The 24,154-nt window shown below is 43.4% G+C and overlaps 1 protein-coding gene across 1 annotated transcript in view; it reads right to left on the minus strand.

Annotated features, from left to right (window-relative positions):
* Positions 1-24,154, minus strand: part of LOC119170003 (LisH and WD40 domain-containing Lis-1) — a 60,847-nt gene that overhangs the window by 32,845 nt on the left and 3,848 nt on the right. Inside the window, exons 3-7 of the mRNA XM_037421018.2 lie at positions 17,906-17,984; positions 12,000-12,074; positions 11,343-11,549; positions 6,732-6,828; positions 394-465 (exon numbers count right to left, since the gene is read on the minus strand). Coding sequence (XP_037276915.1) covers positions 394-465; positions 6,732-6,828; positions 11,343-11,549; positions 12,000-12,074; positions 17,906-17,984 — 530 coding nt within the window. The remainder of the gene's footprint in view (positions 1-393; positions 466-6,731; positions 6,829-11,342; positions 11,550-11,999; positions 12,075-17,905; positions 17,985-24,154) is intronic.

A 24,154-nucleotide genomic window follows, 5' to 3' on the forward strand; every position in this document is an offset into this window, starting at 1 on the left:
GTGTGTGCTTGACGCTAAAGCAAGTGTTAAAGGGACACTAAAAAGAATGATTTTGAAGACATTACGCTTGCTGCAAGAGGATTTTTGGTAAGCGAGAAAACAGGCGAAGTGATAATGTGGCTGGTGACACAATCTTCAAGTCGCCGTGATGTCATCGATTTTGACAGTGCCTACTGTATCCTGCGTAGTTCCTAATCGGTAGAAATGAAGCGTCTCCCGCGAGAGCAGGACTTATATTTATCAGTCCTTAATTAACGTTTATTTTGGGTATGTCAGCATGCTGCAAGTGAAAGTAGCAAACAAACTAGCTAGTGAGAAAGGCAAATGCTTGATGTTTGTGCCCGTAGAGTAGCCTTTTAAATGAAACTCAACAACCAAAACAAAAGAACTCACCGTGCATTGTACGAATACACTCGTATGTCTGGAAATCCCACAATTTGATGGTCATGTCTGCTGAACAAGACACTGAAAAAAGAAAAAGAAGAACGTTACTGTGGGCGGTGCGGCTTCAGTGCCCATCTACAACAAGTCTTTTTAATGTGATTACAGTGCACTCTCAGTGAACTATGATCTGTTAAATGGAACTGCTGCTTAAATGGAACAGTTGCCTCTATCACAATTGATTTCGTACCCGAGTTCTGCACCCCTGCATCGGAATTCTGCACCCAGTAAATGGAATTCCTGTTAAACTAAACATTTTTCCTGTCCCCTTCAGGTTCCGTTTAACGAGAGTCTGCTGTACTTCTATACTGTTTTAGGTCAACATAACGATTACATTGCTCTGGAAACCTGTGGCTCCATTCTCTGTCAATTAGTACGATGTTCCCCACAGATTGAATGGAGCAACATTTTGCAAACGACACATCAGCGGCTCACAAAATGGACAAGCATCTGCATGAAAGTGATGTCCCAAGTTAGGCATTTATTCTGTTCTCAAAAGCAATCAAAAAACATGGTTATGTACAACCTTTTTTGCAAGAGTAGCTGAAACTACCCACATACCTAAAAAACTTGACTGTGTCATGGCTAAACAAGAAGTCAAATTTTTCTTTGTGTTTGTGCAGTGTACACTGTCTGCACATAAACCTTAAACATAATGCTCTCACACTGCCCCTAGAGCTAACTACTACTACGACTACTTATGCCAAGGCCGCTATAACTTCTAATACCAGTGGAATAAATAAAGGCTTTCAGTACGTGAAGGTACAGTACGCGCACAATTTTCAAGATGTCAATCTCGAAACGTTTCCTGCCCACAAGATCGGAAATACCAATCAAAGTTGTTGCTTAAAAATTCCAGCAACACAACACCATGTACTTGGAGAAAAAAGAATGACAACACGTCTATTATCGACTATATGCACTTGTACATGTTGGTATCATCAGTGATTTGCTTTCTGCTGCTTATGAAGAGTGATGGCACACAAAAAGCAGCTAACAGAGCTTCAGGTGACTCCAGCACTCTCCAATTTTCATTTCCTTGGGCTGGCAGTATACTAAGTGCTCTACAGGCACAATACTGCATTTAACACAGTGTTTGATGTGCTGCTATGATAGCAATAGCAAACAAACAAGTAGTTCTGTTTGTAATAATGCCTGCAGCCAACAGTGAACTGATGCACATGCTCTGAAATGGTGATTTTATTACAGACCGTCCCGGATATATCAAACTCTCATACACTCAAAGCTCGACATAACAAAGTTGCATCGAACTCGAAAATAAGTTTGTATACGAAAATTTATTCCCAATACAATAGCTATTGAAAGGCTATATTTCAGTTACTTCGTTTTCAACAATATTTCACTATATAGAGGTTCGTTATATCAAGATATGAGTGCATATTGAATTACTGGCTATATCGAAATCCCATTGAGACATACAAAATGAAATGAAACGAGAGAAAAGGCAGCGAGATCGATCAAATCTGTAAAGCCCGGTTTTCTACATTGAACACCCCATTCGAAACTATGAGGCTGGTAACAGGTATTATGAGTTAATGCACTCCAAAAGCCTGTTTATACACACACGTGGGTATTGTATATACATATGTCGTAATTACCCATTCCGAACGCACACCTTTTTTCGTGAAAAATAGATCTTAATATCGTACGTGCGTTAGATTCTGGCACAGATGTTTCCACTGGCCCATAGCTGTACTTTTTGTTTTTGGGTCACGTAAGTTAGGCCCGCATTGGAATTGGGAAAATACAGTATATATACATATATATATACACACACACAGTAGACTCTTGTTAATGAAACCTGAACAGACCAGGAAAATATGTTAAATTTAGCAAGAGTTCCGTTTACTGAGTGGTGAACATAGGTACAGAATACATGCCTGAAACCAAACATAGCAGAAGCAATTCTGTTTAGGCAGTAGTTGCGTTTAACAGATTTTCGTTATGCGAGAGTCTACTGTGTGTGTGTGCGTACTCATATATATATATATATATATATATACATATATATACACACACTGAAGAAGTTCTTCCAATGGGCCAAGTGTACTTAGAGAAGAGACACAACTTTGCGGTTTTGTCTTAATTTTATTTCCAACGGTTTCTACCAGTGAACCGGTCTTCCTCAGGATTAGTGATTATATATATATATATATATATATATATATATATATATATATATATATATATAAATGAAAGAAGTGTATACTTAAGAGCCCATTTTTTTCGCGTTTTCACACTATATTAATGAAATCTAACAGACAATATTGCCAAGGAAAGTATAGGGAAGGTTGTTAGACCAAATTGTAAGGTTGTAAGGTAAATGTGAAGAAAGAAAAGTGTGTGAAAAGATAACTTGCCGTAGACAGGTTCAGTTCCTGCCCCACTTAAGACGCCCCATATAATGGCCCCACTTAAGACGAACTTTCGCTTAAAATGAACAATATCGGCGTGACCGTCAAAATATACATTGGTTCAATGGCACAAAATCGCACTTACAACGAACGTCTCCGAGCGCCACTGATCAATTACAGCGATCGGAGTCAGCGATTTGCAGACTTCCCGGGAAACCAATTTCGACCACCGATCAGGCATCGGCGAGGTGCCCATACATTCTTATTGTTAAGCGCTGATTCTCCCTCCGCGCCCCTCTAGTTGCTGCTCTCCCCGACCGCTTTTTGTTACGCACCCCTCCGTCCTTTGTCCCCCAGCTACTCTGAGCACCCTGCATCACCAGACGAGGCCCGTGTTTTCACACTGCCACCGATCTTTCGAAGACCGGTCGGCCATGTATCCTGTTTTTGATCGCTGGTACTGTCGTTAACGTCACCGGCCTGGAGTGACCGGACCATTTGCCAACATCATCGGCCACCGACTGTATCCGAAAGTCTGCGTCTAGTGCACGTGCGTACGTTACCCCACCGACTCTGATAATTTGCGATTCGTTTCGTGTTTAAGACTTGTTCTCGCTCACTTCGCACTTAACTCAGCATGCCTTGCGCACGTGCGATAATGGGTGTTAATTTGCGCGGAACGAATTGCGAAATATGAAAGTTCGCGAGGCCACGCAAACCCGCTGGCGCAACAAAACGATTTCTTGATCACTGCCGCCGATTCCAACTGGAAACGCGCCCAGAGCTGTTCAACGCGTGCGCGCGTCATGCCCGCTCTTGGTGTGTATGTGTGGTCATGATGGCCGACGGGAGGACTAGCACGTTTTTTTCGTGCCGCTCAAAAAAAAAAAAAATGTCGGAAGTGTGACCGCTTGGCTTAAGCATAATCCGCGTGTTAGGTGCCGCGTTGCGGAGCGTTCGCTCATAGCTGTTGACCACCTGGCAGCCAACTTGCCACTTCGGGCGTCCCGGTATTCAGCTGTGGAGATGGTGAATATTTCGTGGGTGGCGGTGACGGCTACATGTGCGCGTCACCGCCACCGGTGACGCGCACATGTACGGACGGCTACATGATCGTCGGGCCCGATGCCGAGCCTGAAGCTTCCGAACAGGACCACTGCGGCGGCGATTTGTGGCAGTGTGTCGTCGACTCCGACCTGGGAGAGCGGGTGGGATATCTGTTGCGATGATTTAATTACGGCTGATGATGCCGACACTGCGGAACCGTTCACGGGTTGGGGCATTGTGAATGAAGTACATGGCGAGAGCGATTTGGAGGAATCAGATTGCGAGAACGACGAAGCTTTGGAGCCAGCGCCTCATGCAGCTTATGCAATGGGCCTCGGCGAACGAGCAGCCTGCCGTTTTAAATGAACTCGAGACCGCCCTTATCGTTTCTGCTCTTCGAAACACGTGCATTACGGACTTTTTGGGGCAAAAAAGTTTGTTTTCACTCGCAACTTTTTTTTAAAAGCTGTGTTTCATTTACTACGAACTTCCGGATACAGCGAACGGATGCCACGTCCCGCTCAGGTTCGTTAGAAGCGGGCTCGACTGTGTGTGTGTGTGTGTGTGTGTGTGTGTGTGTGTGTGTGTGTGTGTGTGTGTGTGTGTGTGTGTGTGTGTGTGTGTGTGTGTGTGTGTGTGTGTGTGTGTGTGTGTGTATATATATATATATATATATATATATATATATATATATATATGCGCAAGTAGCCATAGCAACTGCACACTTTCTTTTGATGGCAGCACACTTATCAGAGAGCTTCTGAAGCGCACGCTATAAGAACTAGCCACATACATTCATGCAGAAAAGAAGCAGGCAGATAAGGCCAAGGCAACCCAAAAACCCACTTCCCAGCTGTGTTAACTGGAGGATCACAAACAAACATACGCTACAAAACGAGAAACTGATAAGCCCCTTCCCTGACCCGCGTTTCTAATTCTGGCCTGCTGTACATCTATGGGGGCTCAGTCACTGGGATAGGAAAAGGCAGTTGCAGCATCTTAAGGTTCTTCATAGTCGAGCACAATTTTCTTTTTTTCACAATATATCCTTTAGCTCCTACTTGTTTACTAACTCACCTTAAATCTGATAATTGTTTGGATTTCTCAAATTTTTGAAGCCAGTAGAACGTGCTCACTTAACATCAAGCATGCAGAACAAATGCTTCATCATTAACCTAAAACAAAAGTAAAAATAAGCAGTGTGGCCTTGCTTCTCTAGAAATTGACAATCAGTGCCTTAGCATTAGCAAGATTTATTTGTAGAAGTACTGCATATTACAAACTTAAGTTGAGAATAATAATCGGGCTTTGCGTCTCATCTTCCAAGATTAATTTCCAAGGCTGGTAAGTGGTAATTGATCTTAGACATTGTAACAAGTGCAAAGGAGCACTAACACTAGAGACACAGATTTCGTTTCCCTTGCACTTGTCAAAATTTCGATAGCCAACCAACCTCCTTTTAAGGGCAAAGCTCCTTATGGCGTGGCTCGTGCATCTCCGTTGTAGTGCGTAACCTGTGGCACATACCTGCATACCAGTGGCACATACCCGCTCTCGGGCACATATCAGCATGTCCACATGTTAACTTACCATGGTTTCGTTATCACGGTCTTTGCGTTAACGAAGCGCTGGCAGCAGAAATGTGGTGCATACTTTCGTTTAGTCCTTAGATTGTCCGCTGGATGGCGGTACTTGAAGTGTTCACTAGATGGACGGATGGACGCACGAATGGACAGACTGACAAGCAGACAAACACACGGATGGACGGACAGATGCATGCACAGGCAGGCGCATGAACGATGAACTGATGCACAGACGGGTGAATGCACGAACGGGCACATGTACAGACGGACGCAAGCACGGATGGATTAACCCCACTTAACCCCACTTATCCATTCATTTTGTGGATATGCTGCGATTTTTTTTCAATGCGACCTTCACAGTGGAAAAGCAGTCACTAATTGCAAATAATACCCCCATACAAAAAGGTTTAATTAAACATTCCTCTATCACTGACGAGTTGATTCATCACTGATGTGTGCCCACATAGACTGAATAAATTTAACAACCCCACACTTTTTGAAGATCTCTGGAAAACACCACATAATTTTTTTTGATTACCTGTAATATAAAAAGGGGCAAATAAACAAGCCTTATCAGGCAGCATGAATGCAAGAACTGCTACAATGTAAGGCAGGGCAGAACACAGTTGTGCAATGAAATGATCAAAGCGAGAATCACGAACAAAATGTCAAGACTCCGCGGTTTAATGGCATCCTTTGAGCCTTGCTGCAAAAATGTTGTACAAAATCAGTTGTTTTTAGTGCAGAAACTTTGATGAAGCAAGTCCACCTTACATTTACAGATGATAATCGGTTCACATTACATTCTGTTGCCGAAGCTTACCCATGGCAGCTCCTCAACACTGAAAAATGGCCGGTTTTGTCCTGCCCTTGGGACCTTAGCACCGTTTGTTTTCTAAGCTAATACCCACTCGAAAGTTCCTGCTTTGTCATCTGTGCCCACACTTTGGCAACTGTTGCCTCACAAATAGAAATCAATGTCTTGAGTTTTACGTGCCACAACCGCGACACGATTATAAGGCATGCTGCAGTGGAGGGCTCCAGAAATTTTTGACCCAATTATGTTCTTTTGTGAGCACTGACATCACACAACTTATTAATCTCTAGAACCGCACCTCCACTGAAATGCAACTACTGCCACTGGGATTCTAATCCATAACTTTCGGGTCAGCAGTCAAGCACTTACTACAGTATCACTGCAACTAACCCCACCAAGTCATACAATGCACACATGGCAACAAACTTTTGCTGTGCACAAAAAAAAGGAACCAGTTCCGAACCCTACCTAGGAACTTCCCAGTGTGGTCGAACCCCAAGTCTTGCACGGAGTCCGTGTGGCCCTTTAGCGTTCGTTCGAAGTCTCCAGTCTCGTAATCCCAGACCTAGGCGAATCCGGTGAGAAAAAGGTCAATCAACATGGGCGCACTACATCAACCCGTCACTAAAATGCCAGAAGCAAAGGTAGGCAACAACAAAAAGTATGAACAGTTCCAAATCATTCTGCACCAAGAGCAGTTTACCAAAACCACAGCAAAATATGGGAACAAGAAATCATTACTGCTGCTTTTCACGCAACCGGTGTCCTGCCACTTGCTGTATTGCAGGCATCCAATTTCTAAGGTGCCAGCTGTTGCCAGTCCCGGGCAGAGTTAAGGGGGGATGCTACACCTTCCAAAAACTTTTATTTTTGCGAGTACCTCAGTCAAATTTGGAGAGCCTATGTAGATTTTACTGCTGATTTCAAAAATCTAATTCTTTTTTTGCTGTGACAATTAGTTTTAAAGATATAATGAACTGCGACTTTTTCAATTAAGGCCTAATTAGCTAAATAACTGTAACTTGGATATTGATGTGCAACCTATAGAACCAATTCGATATGTTCACAGTGTGCAATAAAGTATAAATCATTGTTCTGGGCTATTTCGAAGCAAAGTTGTGGGATGTTGAGTATGACATGAAAAATTTCCCCATCTACACTTGAAACAAAAGATCCATTTAGAGAATTTTCTCCAAAAATTATTACAATAAAACTTACATTACGACACATCCCCTGCATTTATCTTCGAAACAAAAAAGAAATCGTAATGATAACCCAGACAGAACAAGAGATATTACTCCGGCATAATGGGAAGCACATGAAAATTGTCGTTTTGAGAAATCGAGAAAAAACGTGGGCACACATTTTTATTGCAGAAGATGCAACAAGACAACCTCAAAACGCACCAGAAGCATAGTCTGAATGCATTCTGTGCTCATGCCTCCTCTTCACTAGCTTCAAGTTCCAATGAGGCTGTTCTTTTCTTGTTGGAGACAATGCTGCGACGGTGGTCTTTTTCTCTCGCTCTCCTGGCACCAGTACTTGTCGCATTCATGTCCATTTCACCTAAGACTGCCGTTGCAGAATTCAAATTGCCCATGTTGAAGCGCAGCACTGCTTCTGCAACAGCTGCTTCAACAGCGAACAGGGACGCATGGTGCTCCTTGGGGGCCAAACTCCAGATTACCGAATGTAGGCTCTCGTTGGAGTTCTGCGTTTTGCCGCGTGCGCACCTCTGAAGCAGGGCTCTTTCCGAAAGCCGGGTATAAACCGGTAGTAATGCCTCTGCCACGTCTTTCGGTAGATTGTAGGCATGCCTGGGGTCGGGCTCACCCTTTGCTTTTGCGGCATTGTGCCGACACCATGAAGTTTCACCAGCTGGGCACAGACTGTGGTCCGAGCATTCATCAGTGGAGGTGACGTGGCGGTATGTGGCCATCACAGCCTTTTGCATCTCGCCCACGTCACCTTCATGCGATTTCAGAGCCCGGCCATAATATGTGCCCAGCCTGGTGATCAGCTCACCTGTGAGCCTGCCTTTCCCACCAAGGCCTCTTTTCCCATCGCACTTTTGTTTCTGCACCAGGTTTCTCAATGCGGTGCCCATCCGTTTCTGTACATGATTAATACAGTCTTCCTTCTGCACGTCAATGTAACCATACACCTTGGCGTCTTGTATGGCGCAAAATGTCCTAGAGTCTCCATCAGACAGCATAGTTGTGTAGCGCAGGCCATGGCGTTCAAGCGACCTCTGAAATAGAATTAGAGCCGCCTCCACTTCCATTTGCCCCGCTTTGCTGTTCGTATTTTTTTGGCATTTGTGGTTAGCCTTCCATTCTTGATAGCCCTCACTACTAGGCTTTGGGCCCACCTCGCAGCCTAGGCAAAAGTTGGAAAGAACGACGTAGTCCAACACGTAGCCACTAAATAATTCGATAACTGTGCCCACGCCGATGTGGGAAGAATGGCCTCGCGTCTTCCACGTGCCGTCGTAGCTAACGGCAATATTGCCCCGGTGGCCGAAGCACAAGTCATCATAAATTGTTCTAACCTTTTCCGCACATTCGCTCATAGCGGACTCAGCCGCTCGCGTTGCAGCGGGTGCCAGCGTGTTCTTCAAATGCCGCTGAAACGTCTTGTGGTGCATACCGCGGTGTGAGATGCCCATTGTTGCGAAAATATCGTTCATTTTCGTTTGGCCGTTGCCGGTAGCCACCATCGCCCTCGAAGCGAGAAGATTTACGGATTGCTCGTTTTCGTGCCGTTCGCGCGGGGCGAAGTACATTCATTCGCGATCTCGCCGCACCTTTCACACTGCACTAGCACTTTCACGGCAAGTCCGTAGTCCCGATCCCCTCTGACGATCGTAGCCGGTCCGTGGCAGGCTTTGCAACACAAGGCACCCATTATCGCGTTTAGGATATCTAGATGCATACGCAGATAAGGAGCAGCGTGGACCGAGTCCTGTGCGGTTGCCTCGCTACAACTCGCGGTGAAAAAGTCAATTTTCCGTGCAGTTGCTGGCGCCGATGAAAGCCGGTCGAGCGTCGCTTTCTCCCGGGCATGATTTTCTTCAACTTCGGCGTTTGTCACCACCTTGGCGTCGATTCGTAGTCGTCCGGAGTTCGCTTCACCGTCATCGTCGTCGGAGGCAACGCGCTCGGTCGCACCATCGCTGAACGGCCGCGGAGCGTCGACACATCGTTCGTCGGAGTCAACCAAGGGCTCTGATGACTTCGTAGACTTTCTCCCACGACCTTTGCGTTTCCTGCGACCAAATGCGTGCACGGTCCGATACTTTTTTGCGTTTCCAGGCATGGCGATACGATCAGAAGCTTCAGAGTGCTCTGCCGATTTCGAGGCGTCACAGCGGTAACCCTTTCAAAATGGCGTCGGGTCGCGTATGCAGGCGCAAGCCGCGAGCTTCCAGCCAACCGGAAAGCGCCATTTCAGTGACGTGCGCCGTTTAGCCAATGGCAGTGAGCGCGGCTCTTCGTCTTTGAGGCCCCGTTTTTCGAGCCGAGGAAACGCTCAATGTTGCTTACTGAATAAAAAAAAACAGCTGAAAACGCGTTCTTTCAAACAAGACCAAAATGGCGCCGATCGAGCGCGTAGTTCCCGCGTATCGTAGAGCCCAAACCTGCGCTATTCGCCCTCAATTTAAAGGGCAGGACGCCCGTTTTCGGTTTCTTAAAGTTGAATAACGATAAAAGTTGATGGTATTCGGCTATGAAATTTTGTAAATAGGTGCGCAATGATGTCGGGAACGCGGAAAGAAGGTCCGCGAAAACTCGATTTTTTGGCTGATTTTCGGTCCCGAAGTGCCGCGTCCCCCCTTAAGGCACCACAAGATAAATGAAGATAGAAAAAAACATCTCAAGGGCATCAAAATACTCTAAAATAACTTGTCGTTCACCTTGGTTAACACTTAAACCGACCGCAGTACAAGTAAACGAAATCGCACGACTACTGGGTGCCAAGATTTTCCCATGGTACCTGGGTATAGTGTCCCGCCTTTTGCTTATTTGCACTGCAATTGCTTCCTTACAACAAAAGTACTAAAGTATCCCTTCTTTGGAGAAAATGGTGACACTTGTGAATTACATGAAGCAGCTTGCAATACCTTGACTGTAATTTATTAACATGCTTAGGATATTTCGTGGGAATATTAAGCACCGATAAAGACAAAGATACATGCATAAGACATTGCATTTAAAAAAAAAACTTCCAAAATGACATCTTTGTTTCAACTTTAAGAGCCTCACCAGCAGGTTAGTTTTAGCCACAGATTGAGGATTTCTCGACATGACAATTCTGACAACTTCAGAACTTCTAACCTCTTCTACTATCAGAATGGCTTCCCATTTGAAGTGGAGACTGTACTTGGCGGTAATGTATGTTCCTTATTCCAAAAAGAGCACACAAACACAACTGCCTAATTAAAAAATTGGCATTGTACACCACTAGAACCATCAGTCCAATTGCCACCAACTGCAGGATTGTCCGGACAGCAGCCGCAGAGAAGTTGAGGTTTCTTAATTCGGATGTGCAGGCACACATAACAGAGAAGTTTGGGCTTGTAATGGACTAGGATTGTGGCGTTCGTGCACATGTTGCTAACATAGCAAAACGACTGAAAGGGAATGCTTATATTCGATTATGATGCGAGGGCCGAGCAGAACAAATCTTTGGATAAAAAGTCACATTAAAGTAGAGTAAGTATAATAATTCACTAAGGTACGCGGGTTTGAGGATAATATATATCCTTATTGATGTGATAGAGCACTAGCGCTGACAACCTCTCCGTTTTGCACTTCATGAACACAAAAATTATGGCTTCCATTCTAGCCTCACAACCATGAACTCATTTCGTAGTTCATGGTTTGTGTGTGTGCCCTTCCTCATTATGCGACCCATATGGCCCAAAAACAATGTTCAGCAAACGTGTAGGAACTGCAAATATCTTTAGTTTCCTCCCCTCGACAGAAAATTATCCTAGAGTAAGTGCACCAAGTGGGGCTGCAGATTGGCAGTATCAATCCGTAATCTGTCTGAATGGGGCAGGAATTGAGGGCCGACCTTGATAGAGGCGTCTTCTGAGGCGGAGACAACCACACTGTAGACAGGGTGGAAGGCCACCCGAGTGACTGGTGACCGGTGGCCCGTGAGGGCATGCCGTTCGGGAGGCCTGGGAATCCATTCTGTAGGGGACCGCTTTTCCCGTGTGGGTGCGCCCGAAATGTACTCTTTCTCGGCCTCTGCCAGTCTACTCTCCAGTTCCATCACCTGCACAGCGCAATGACAAGCACACTACGGGAAACCAACTACAGCAACAGCACAATGCGAGAGAAAAGCAGGAAAAGTTTCTTTACAGACATATGCATCTGCATTTATGACAAAGTTAAAGGTTGGTAGTTCATACAGCCTGGACTTTACAACAACGGCCATTTCAGGCTACTTTCATGGTCATATTGGCATCCACCAATAATGACTGCTGTAACTGTTGTGAGCATGGACCTTGTGTAGTTCACATATTTGACTAAATTATGACAGTACAGTTAGCGACCACTTTAGACTACTTTCCCAAATTAAAAAATCCTTTCGCCCGTCATCGCTGCAAGTTCAAAACATCATCAACCTTCAATTTAACTGGAACAAATCCTTTGAAGTAGTCCAACAGCCCTTAAGTGTGTGAAGAACGCTACTGCTCAAGAAAGAATCCAGAAAAAGACGTACCTTTTTCTGCAACCTGATTACAGACGTCCATTTCTTTTCGAGAAGGCCAGCGTACTTCTTGTCTATGTCGCCAGGCTGTATACCGAGGAGGAGAGAAGAAAATGAATGAGCAAACATTCAAAGCCGCAGCAAAAGCAACACACACCCCCCCCCCAAGTCAACCCCGACAAATCATTCTGCTCTGCTTACGATATGCAACAATACGTAATGCTTCCTTAGAAAATGAGAGCAGCCCCGACTAACTTCATGTACAAAACAAAGTGTAGGAGGCAAAACCTTATCTAACTGAACCTAAGGAAGCAAAAGAAATAGGTTCAACTTAAGGGGTCTTCTTTCATTAGGTTCAAATGTCATTTGGAGCAACGAATGCCACTTGATACATAGTGGTGCTATACAGGAAAAAGTAGTGTCATTCATTCACGATATTGATGCTGATAATTAGAAAAAAGCTGGCCAGAAAAGTTAAGCAAGGTACATCTAAAGTGACAGAAAAGTGAAGTTATTCATTTTAAAAGGCATGCGGGAAGTCGCTCCACTAAATAAATATTCACAGAAATGGTGTACTGTGAATATATGGCCAGCATAAGCCTGTAGGATATGCTTAGCCAGTAGCCACAGCCGAGAGAATGAACACAGGCCCCATGACAAGTGCGACATGACGAGAAAAAAAAAATGGTTAAAGAAACATAGGAGTCTACTTAGGTTTTCTACAGTGCAAAGTAACAGATGTTTACATAGCATAGTTTGTAGCGCGACCACACACTTAGAAACCTAAAGCGTTCAGTGTTAGTCCGCTTTATAGCACAGTCTCGCATGCGTCCATGTAGGCAAACAGCTTGCGACAGATTTGCCGTAGCCCTACGAGAGCAAACGTCTCTGCCTGGGTTCATCGCATTTACGCAGCTGATGCCATTGCTGCAGATACACGCATACACCTGCAAAGAGGCATCTGCTTGTCCACATCAGCTTTGCATACTCCTGTCTTCGTTCAAATGATAGATGCTAAAAAAAAAAAAGCGTGTTTCTATAGATGCAGGTCAAACTGATAATGCCTCTTTTTAAGTGGTCTCTGGGGTATAGTATGCATTCGGTTCAACTATGATAGCGAATATGTTTCTCAACTCATTCGACTGCTTAAGTCATTTAATTCTAATGACATTTTATATCGACGTGTTGCCACCGTGAAATGTCATTAGAAGCGAATGTCATTTCATTCAAATGACATTAAAATGTCCAGTGTGACAGGGGTATAACACTGTTGTCATAAGTGCTAGGCACCATAAGTGAATACAGCAGTTTTTTCGTGTTCCACACAATTTGGCCGAAAATTATCTGATCTGTTTTTCAACTCCTATCTCTAGAACTAAAATTTTGTACCCTTTGCATTTCAAATGATGACCTTGCAATAAAATGACTTGAGTGTGCACCTTAGAATGTAGTGTCTATTCAAACCGTAGAATTTTTCCGTTGATGCACAAAAGCAATACCTGGCTCCCTAATGCATAAGCTTCCGTTGATGCAGTAAAATACCAAGAGAAAGTACAGCATTTTTTTTTTCCATAATTAGTGCATGTGAGTGAAATAAACTGTGTGTGAATGAAACAAGTGCTATAAAGATATTGCAGAGGTCAAGTTTGACAATGATTCTTAAAAGCTGTCAGTTTTTAATCCTGTGTGCTAGCGTTTTGTAAGCGTTGTATGCTAATATTGTGGTAGAAATGGCAGATTCGTTTCATGAAATAGACGGGCAATGTAATTGCACTGAGAAATTTAACAACTGCATCAACAGAAGCTTGCACATTAGTGAGCCAGGTATTGCTTTTGTGCATGCACAAAAAATTCTATGATTTGAATAGACACTATATTCTAATAGTTACTGAGGTGCACACTCAAGTCATTTGATTGCAAGGCCATCATTTGACATGCAACAGGAACCAAATTTTAGTTCCAGAGATAGCAGTTGAAAAACAGATCAGATAATTTTCAGCCAAATTATGTTGAAGTGCGAAAGCACTGCCGTATTCACTTCATGGAGCCTAGCACTTATGGCAACAGTGTTATACCCCTGTCACATTGGACATATTGTTGAGAGCGGAGAGATCGTTTTTTGTGGCACGTTTGAACTTGTCGTCACATTGAGTTGGTCTTTTTTTTTCTTCTCGCAAGTGGTTTTTTGTAGTATTTGATTTTCAAGAATGTTGTTGAGTTGGGATGGGAACCATGCGGCCAGCATCCTGGGGCAAGCAAAGCTTAGATCTCGTGGTTTGTGGGCCAGGCCCGAAGCGAGTACGGAAGACTCGTGGGTGGACCGATTTTCTGTAAATGGCTTCTCTTTTGGGCTCAGGGAGCCGGGCGTCGTTGCTGTTTAGTATTGCGGCTTGACGCCCGGGCATCGTGACACCATCCAGGACGGTGGACGCCGATCGCTTTGTAAGCTGCTGTGTGCGGTGAGCGATAAGGCCACCTTACAGAGTGGATGTCTCCTTGGGGCTGCCTCTTCTACGCCTGGGCTGGGTGGATGCCGCTTCATGTCAAGCGATTGATTAGGCCTAAGGCTCTGCGCAGCCACCTGTCGCACGTGGCAAAACTAAGTAGACCGTAGCGTTGAGGTGTTGTACTCTGCTCCCCTCACCTTTTTTTCATCTTGCAATGCATGAGTTAAGAAAAGTGACGTTTTTTTTTGTTGTTGTTTGAGCTGGCGTCTCGGCCGGTGCCGATGCATTAGCTAGTAGTACTGACGATCGCATCATGTGGGCGAGGAGCCCAAAGCTCTCTTTGCCCTACTATATTGTTCTTTCTAGTGTTTTGAATGAACGCAACGGGAGTGATGTAACCCGCAATAACTTGCAACAAACATGGCACAACTAGGTAGATTTGTGGCGTTGAGGTGTTGCACTCTGCTTCCCTCACCACCGACACTAGCAAAGAAGTCCCCCTAGGCCTACTCTACCCCGGCTCTAACAAAAGCTTGTACCGAACCGCGAAAACTGTCGTCCGATGCTCCAAGAGCCCCACGTTGGGCAGCCCGAGTAGGGTCTCGAGAAGGAGAGTGCCACGCCACGCTCTTGGAGTCAACGGACACAGTAGACACGTTCGGAACAAAAAAAACAACACACATTTATTTACCGTATTTACTCGCATAATCCTCGCACTTTTTGTGGCGGAAAACCGATGCAAAGTTGGGGGGTGCGAGAATTACGCGGGGAAAACTTTCCACCAAAATCTGGAAAAAAAAAAACGAAGTGGCTGCAAATCGAGATTCTCACACCAGCAACTAACCGCAAGCTTTGAGAACTACTAATTAAAATTTACCTCAACAATAAAAGCACACGTTCAACACAAGGCAAGATTTATTTGAGACACAAAAAGTGCAAGCAAATAGTCGAGAATTAGAATACCACACACAAAGCTTGTGGGCGTTGCGGGCATGGCAGTAGCGTTCGTTGCTCAACTGGAGCCCTCAAAAGGTAAGCGTAGGGCGTCAGTATTGGGCTAATAACTACTAAACAGAATCATCCCCAGTTCCCTTCTGAAGAAATAAAGTTTACCATCAGTCCCAGTTTTAGGCACACGGCAGGCCCAACGCCTCTTGGTGGCTTTCAGCTGCCGTCACCAGTAGCGAACACAAAACTAGTATGCTCCGAAAGGCCTATCGGCGGCCCTGTTGCCATTGCTTACATCATGATCGATCACTTTCAACTTGAAAGCAGCCTAGTAGCTTCAGTATCGCCCCATAATGTGGCAAGATTACCGACACAACATACAAAACGCGCCGCAATGCACACTAGCCACTCTGGCTTGGATTGCATTGAATATCCGTGCAATAATAGTAACTTGATGCTTAAGAGATGCCGCACGCTATCATCATCAGTGGTTGAAACGAGGAGACGACATTATTGTGGCAGTTTTTGGGGGTGCGATAATTACTCGAGGAAAAAGAGAAATCGTATTTTTCTTGGGCGATGTGGGGGGTGCGATAATTATGCGAGTGCGAGGATTACGCGAGTAAATACGGTAGCTACTTTTTGATTGACAATATCCTCAGCCGAATTATTAGAACAACAATCGTGATCGACACGCTAAGACATCCTTACACAATATTAAATACTCGACAACACAATAAGCACAAGAACACACTCCAGGCAGCGTCGCCGACACTTGACTTACCACGAGGGCCCCCGGTGCCGCCCACCGGGGACCCACGCGAGAGAGAACCATTTGCGTCAACCAGCACCCGCCAATGAGGAAACCAGCTTATTTTTTGCACACCGCCACCAAGGCTTCCCGCCAGACATCGCCGCTGGCATTAACGTTCTAGTAACCATGATGATGATGGCGGCGATAACTGCTCACGAGCACAACACCATCTACCGCCTGGTAGTTGTAACCCGAAATGAGACCTCTGCGCGAGACACATGCACCACACGGCACAAACAACTTTACAGGGAATGTCAGCACCTTACCACAGTACAACTGAAATTACACAAATTCATTATTCTATTTACTGCATGATTATATCCAATATGCTGTTACTCAACTCGCATCTTATATGATTATCAATTTATTTTTGCCTTTCTTTTTTTTGTTTCCATTTTATAATTCATTGTGTGTTGTATGTACACAGACATATGCACAGTATAATCTTGTATTTCTTGCATTGTTGTGCAGCCTCAAGGCCTTGTTTCACATGTACAAGGGAGTCGTTACAATCATTTCTTCCTTCAAGTTTGAACTTCTCATTTGATTTTTTCACTCTGCTTTCACAGATTTGTGCTATGGTACTAAGATTGCTAGCTCAACTTTTTACTGAAATAAAAATGTTGCCTTGCTTCCAACTTGAGAGGGATAACGGTTCTAGCAAAGCCCATTGGAGGCTTTTTGACCCTCAGCATAGCGAATGCTGGAAATGAAAAAAGTTTCAAAGTTTCGTGCATGAAAGTTCCTTGGTGAAGGTTGTCAAGATTTTTTATGCCTTCATGTTCGCATATCTACCACAAGTTTCTTCCATTGAACTTTCACTTGTTAGACAGCGCTTGTGTCATGCACTTTCCTATGTTTTTTTTTTTTATGCGCTGATTGTGATGAGTATCTTTCAACTAGCCCAATTACTAAAGTTCCTTGGTCTAGTGAACACGATGCCTTTGTACATTGCTTCTTCCCCATTCATACAGCCATCACACTTTTTTTTTGCTTTGTCACTGTAACGGGGAACAGCTCAGATGCTTCCCACTGAAAGCATTCATCCGGCTGTTGCGTGGAATTAACATACACAAAGACTACCATTGAAGCTTCCCTGTTGGTGAACTCTTCATAAATGAAAGCTTAGACATGTTTTAGCAGTCGACCAAGGCTCTTCAAGTACGCATGCGGAAGATTGCCATCCCTGCAATCCACTTCCCTATAGACCATATAGCACAGCACTCGAGGTACTCCTGAGTAATCCGGTTCCTTTACTTTGCAATGATGGAATCCTTGCAACAGCCAGTGTAACGATAAAGGGATGCGACATGTGAAACAAGTGCAATGAAAAATGAATCAGTTTTTCCGAAAACAGGCATATGTTGTTGTTCTAAGCAGTTTTGAAGCAGTCACTTTTTCCGATGTTTCGTAATGACTCTGCATGCAATGCCTTATTGGCCACAATTTGGGGGGCTATTTTAGAACAATATTTTGTCATGCCATCAATTTTGGCTTCAGGTGTACCTCAAAAGTATATATTCCGCACAGCACTGTCTAAAGTGTTTACACCTTTGCTTCGAGTTTCGCCTCGGCTCAAAGAACAAAGCAACATCGCCAAGAAAGAGCATTGACTATCTTCTACAGTGTATCTTTTTCAATGCAACAATAACGCCAGTCTCCCACTGGCTTTTGCATTTCAAGATATGTCAGACATAGGCTTCTCTCACCATGTCTGTCTCCTTCTTGAAGGCTTCAAGGGCTTCCATGAACCCATTGGATGCCATATAATCGGCAATCGCCTTGTTGCTGCACACACAAACAGAAACATGCATTGAGAGATGACCACTACAACATTATCGCGCACTCTTTGGCACAACAGCGAATAATTCTTCTGCCACTTAAACTCAGGTAATGACATTGATTTCCTAGATTAATATTATAAGACTTAATGCTGTTTGTGCCGTGCCACACAAGCAAAACAAATAGCATTTGTGTTAATGCCCTTTATCACTTGATGTCTGCCAGAACTCATTCAAACGAGCAATGGGTAATCTCGATGCCAAAGCTGGCTCAGTGCAGTACATGAAACATACGTAATCGTTTCTATCACGTGCAATATGCTTTATATGTAACTTCTGGTAAGTCTCATGCTATCCTTTAGTTGCATTATAGAAGAATTCAACTCAAAATTGTAATTGCTTCAACTTGGCAGCCACCATATTTGCTCCTGGGCTTTGTATTCTATGTGCGATTATAAGGTCATTTGCAATGTTGTAAACAACACCAACAAACCCACCCAGGTGGCAATATAACACATTTATATGTATATTTTACTAGCCTAGAACAGAAATTAAACTTCTCAAATCTTTTGCTACAGTTTTTTCACAAGACAATATATAAAATTTGCTTATTTGCCTAAGTGTTTGGACCGGGCCACAACAATCAGACATTTTACTTTAGTGCTAATATTCCCTTTCAGATGATGGACTGCAATAACATCAGGGCAAACTATATTGGGCAAAATTCGTTGCATAGCATTACCACTATAACTTTCCACGATGATCATTAAGAAATGGCCAAACACTTCATACGGGTGTGTCAGGTGTGATAAATGCAGGAGCCGTCAACATATCATTACTTCGAGAGACTTCTGACATTTACCTCCTGTGTATTTAAGAACTGATGAGTACAGATGTACTAGAATATTAAGGTGCCCTGATGATTGCTAGAAAAGTTATGCTTCACATGTAGAAACCATCATACATTGATGAAGCCCACCATAGAGGAGGATTAGACAATAACTTAAACAACCTGGTATTCACAGGCGTGCACCTGCACAGTCAGCAAGTACTTTTCTTGCCCTTTATAAAGTGTTAAGACCACTTAATGTAAACAAGAATAAATCACGAACCGAAATCTCCTAGAGTTCCTTTCAAGTTAGAACACGATAAATGCGAGAACTCTGGACTTGATCTTATGATCAATTCCAGCATTCCTAAAACTTTCTTTTACTCGTAGATTACACGGACTGGATTAGTTATCGAAACTGTCTCGACTCTAGGAAGCAGTGTGGCAGGTGCAAAAAATCTTATATACTGCAGAAATTCTGTTGCACAAGAAAATTTTGGTGAATGCAAGCCCTGGCAGCTAGTGAAACTACTAAAAAAAATAATATAGCAACTGCGCACCACTACCCCGCAATACCCTGGTGCTGTGTGTCGGGGCATGGCCACACTTCGGCACACGACATTTAAGCAGTTGCGAATTTCACCTATTTATCTTAGTACTCGCTAAGCTATGTGAATGTGTTCGCCAAAAAGAGCAGGGATGTGCCAACACAAGCTTGAGAAGTCAGAAACAAGTGCCTGTTATATTTAGCGTGCAATTATTCTGCTATAACCAGAGAGGTTGTGCACCATGCTTCATAGAAGCACATCAATTAAATGTCATTAACCAGTGGGTGACCTGCAGTTCCTGTAACACCGAATGAAACTAGCTTGTACACAACACAGCATTCAAAAATAAATGTCAAAATTAGACTTCCACAATTTAAACCGCATTCTATTAACCCACCAACGTATAACATCTAGTGCTGATGTCTTCTTCCCTGTATGTACAGGCAGTGGGCACTAATTGTATACCAGATTAAAGAGCAATAGTTTTTAACAAGCAAAACTTCAAGCCGTTTCACTGACACAGCAGGCACAGCTGAAATGATGATCCATCAGCAGTGACAGTGAACTGATTGCCACGGTTAGACGACCTCCAAAGAATGTTGCTGCATATGGAACAGTCTGCTTTGAATCGCAACTTCAGGTAAGTTCGCACAACACACCAATGACGCAATTTAGTACCACTCATGTATTTCTCCATATGCTCCGCACATGTGCCAGGCAACTAAAATGCAAGTGGTCTACAACAGGACATGAGTACTGCCTATAACAAAACATTAGACACAAGCACCTTGACTGTATAACCGCCCCTGTGGCTATGCAAAGGCTTCACAACTTTTTCAATAGCTAGGAAATGGTATGCAGTGTAATTTGCACATTGCTGACAATGATTTAGAAGCCAGTGTCATGTCTCTTACAAATGAAAATGGCATGTCTCACAAAGAAGCAAAATATAATGAAATGACACATCACAACATCCTTTCACATAACACCCACTCCATTAAACTTATGAGTGGAATATGGATGAAAATGGTAGTGCTAGCACACTGCCCAAGTGACACTTGCTCAGGCGTATAGCATCCCGCTAAAATGTGACGAGGAGTACACATAAGGCAAACCGGTCCGCTGTGGTAGTAATCACGTGCAGTAATTTGCTGATCATTTACTCACGGGCATGGGCAACAACCTCTTACTCGTGGGCAGTATGCCACTTGTGGGAAATGGGAAGCAGCAGCGGTAATGATGTTCCATCGAACCGAGTCACTTTTGTAAACTTACCAAGAAAGCGCGCAAGCACTGTGTTGTTTGCGACTAAGAAACATTCCTTCAACGGTGGCAATGTGCATAGGTAATGTAACCTTTTTGCATGCTCTATACAAAATTTAGAAGCAGTCCTTCAATGATAAAGTTTGGTTGTTAGTCTAGAAATATTTCAGGTGCTCTGGATGTTTACGACTTTCTTTCCCCACTTTACTGGCATACTCCAAGCATAACCACGTAAAAACTCGCCCAACACGCAACTTCTTTCATTGTATGTAAGTTGTCTGCTCCTCGAATTGATGAAGTTCAAACAATGAAACATTTTTTTTTTCAGCTAGACAGCACAGCATGCCTTCCACATTTTGCAGCAATAATGGCCATAAAAATATTAGTTATTTTCATGCACATGACAGCAATTTCGGCGATGCAAACTGCACCAGAGTGCTGAATTTCCAATTTGTAGAGAGATCATCAATTATAGAATAAAAGTAACCTTATGTACAACTTGCATGGGTATAGGACATCCCTGCAAAGCCCTCCTCAGCCAGTAAAGCATTTTTTTTCACGTTGCATTTTACAAGCTCCACTGTGTTTGTACAGTGATAAAGAGCAACCAGCCACACGGTGTAAGCAGGAAGCATGCAGCATATCACCACAGTGCCGTAATGCGGAGGACCCCCCCCCCCCCCTTGAGATGAATCACTACTAAATATTGCCAGCAAACTGGTACGTACAAAGGGTGTGAAAACTCGCTCATAAGGCTTTGCTGCCATCACTATAACATCCCTGTACTACATCTTGTGCTGGTAGCAGTACTGCATGCTCAAACAAATGTTACTGATCGCTTAGAGCATTAGCTGAAAAAATGCTTACAGTATCAATATTTGAGCATATACAAAACACAATGCATTTCATTTTTGTAGTTGTATTGAAATCCTAGGCCTCAAAATGGGACATTGCCAAGTCTGCTCTAATATCAAGCTGTCACGTTTGAATGCTTACGGGAAAAGCAGCAAGAAAAAAATGCTGAAGCTCTCCTCACTGCAAAGAACCGTTTGGTTATTTAGCCCAGTGCAGGCATAACAGAGACGCAATGCACAGTTTCTTAGTTGTTATTTGGACACTTTTATGATTATATTGGGTTATTTTTATCGTTATTAGATACATTCTGCTTATGCATGCATGTTTTTTTTTCTCTGGCAAATAAGCAAAATGTATGACACTCCACACCTGAAATAAAATGAATGAGACATGAATAAAATAACTGTACCATATATCCTGCCCCCTCTCTGCAACTCTCAAAAGCTCATGAAATTCCTTTGCTTGATCCATATGTGAAAAATATTTGTCAAACGCTTGTTTAAAGGCTGCCCATAGAAAGCATTTATTTGCCTTATTACAATGATAAAATTTTGGCATTCTAGAATTCCAATGCCAAGAACTTGCAAATGCTCGCAGCACTGCATCACTGAAAAGCCGGAACTGCTCAGTCGATTCAAAAAGCAAGCCACCAACACATGAGAAGCAATTATTTCCACCTACCACATGGCCGCTGCCGCAAGATTTAAAGCTAGTTCATGAGCCCACATGAACGACACAGGATGCGGGCGTGGTGACTCACGCAAAAAGGCGATGAACCTCTGCTAACTCGCCCACAAACTGCGATAGTGGCAGCTGCTTTTCAAAACACTATCATCGCACACATCAGGCACCGGCAACAACTATTCACAGTCCTTTGGCCTACATTTTGTTAAGGAGTTCCAACATAGCTGCACATATCAATTTTACGACAAGCTTGCCACTCCCCCCCCCCACATGCTGTACATAAGTTAACTTTCGACCCAACCCTCCAATTCCTAAGGCTGGCACATCTTATTCACTGTTGCTGCACATCTTATTCACTGTTGCTTTTTTGTCACAATACTGCCGATTCCATCAAGACAGTGGTAGTCAGCAAACTTTGGAAGGCCTAAGATGCAAAATGGTGTCTCGATAAAAAAAGCCGGAAAGATTGAATGAAGAACTCTTGTTTATACTATTCCCAAAGCTTCTCTGTTGTTTATATAAAACCTAATAGATATGCAGGAATGGCACTAGAAAAGAATATTGAAAGTATCTAAGCCCAATATAAAACTAATGCCCAGAATTTGAACTCTAAATTTTAAACTCTGAGCAAAAAGATTTTTTTTACTGTACGACATAAAGAGTTTTAGTTCATAGAAAAAAGGAATAAAAGCAGCTCCAAATGCCCAGATTGCAATACATATTATCCACACAAATCATATAAGCTTGCTATCAGACCTAAAGAGATTACACTACTTGCATTATAAACTTACCAAAATGAGGTTTTCAAGACATTTAGCTAAGTGTTGTTGAACCTGAATGTGGCACCCTACTTTGTTTAATGCTTCAATTACTTATGTAGAAAATGTGAAGGCACGCTTCATGCACACATTTCACACAGTTTGGAAAACATTTCGTGCTCCTCTTGCTGGTTATTCTCATTGATGTTAATCAGTGCACATGAAATTACAAGCTATCCATGCACAGATTAACATAAATGAGGATAACCAGCAAGAGGAGCACTAAATGTTTCACAAACTGTTCTGTAGTGAGGCAGCCCTTAGAAAGCAGTAGCTACACAAAAACATTTGGCCAACGCAAGAGTCAAAAAATAAATTGTCTAGCGACCCTACACTCCAATCCTATTGTGAAGCGCTACCTGCTCTCTGGATAGAGAGATAGGCAGCAGTGAATGGTGGGGAATTAGAGAAGGGGGTGTAACCTGAGGTGTTTGAACCTAAGCACCTCTGAGCACTTTGCCATTGTCCACCATTAAAGAGTAAAAAAAAAGCAGCAAACAATTTTCCACTCACTCTAGGAAGAGCCAAGACCACCCACAACAAGCAAAGCAAAAAACCTAAGGAAATGTGCCATGGAGAGATTAAAGGGAGATTCACCAGGAGACACTGCAGGGAGCCCAACTTGTGTCACGACACAATGGCAGTGGAAGAAAAATGAGCCAAGTGCTTCTGTTGGAGGGGCTCAACTGGCTTGCAACAATTTAGAAGCAAACTGCACCCTCTGCTCCCATCGCCTTCTGCAAGGTGAGAGACCGGCCTGTCCAAACATCGAGCCATCCAAATTCACACAAGTGGCTAGGAAAGAATGAAGCGTCTATGCATCCACCATGAAGGCCACCAATGAACCAAGAGGGTATACTTTGTTACATACAACCACAAAAAATATGATGCCTAATAATTTGCACAAGTGCTCCATCTAATAGAGTTTACTCACACTTGTGATGCCGAGCACTTTCCATGTGTTTCAGATAGTTGACTTTTCAGTACAAATACATTTTGTGTCCATTTTTTACTCGGAAATGTGAACATCTTAGAACTAAAATTTTACCAGTTATTCTGACATAGCTGCCACTGCCAAACGCAATGTTTTAAGTAGTAACAACCTATCTTTAACGCTTAATGTGCATTGCATTCACAATAGCTGAAAAAAAGTACTTGCAGTTCGAGCGGAAATAAGCAA

The sequence above is a fragment of the Rhipicephalus microplus genome, chromosome 3 (genome assembly GCF_043290135.1).
Source record: "Rhipicephalus microplus isolate Deutch F79 chromosome 3, USDA_Rmic, whole genome shotgun sequence".
In the NCBI taxonomy this organism is placed as follows: Eukaryota; Metazoa; Arthropoda; class Arachnida; order Ixodida; family Ixodidae; genus Rhipicephalus; species Rhipicephalus microplus.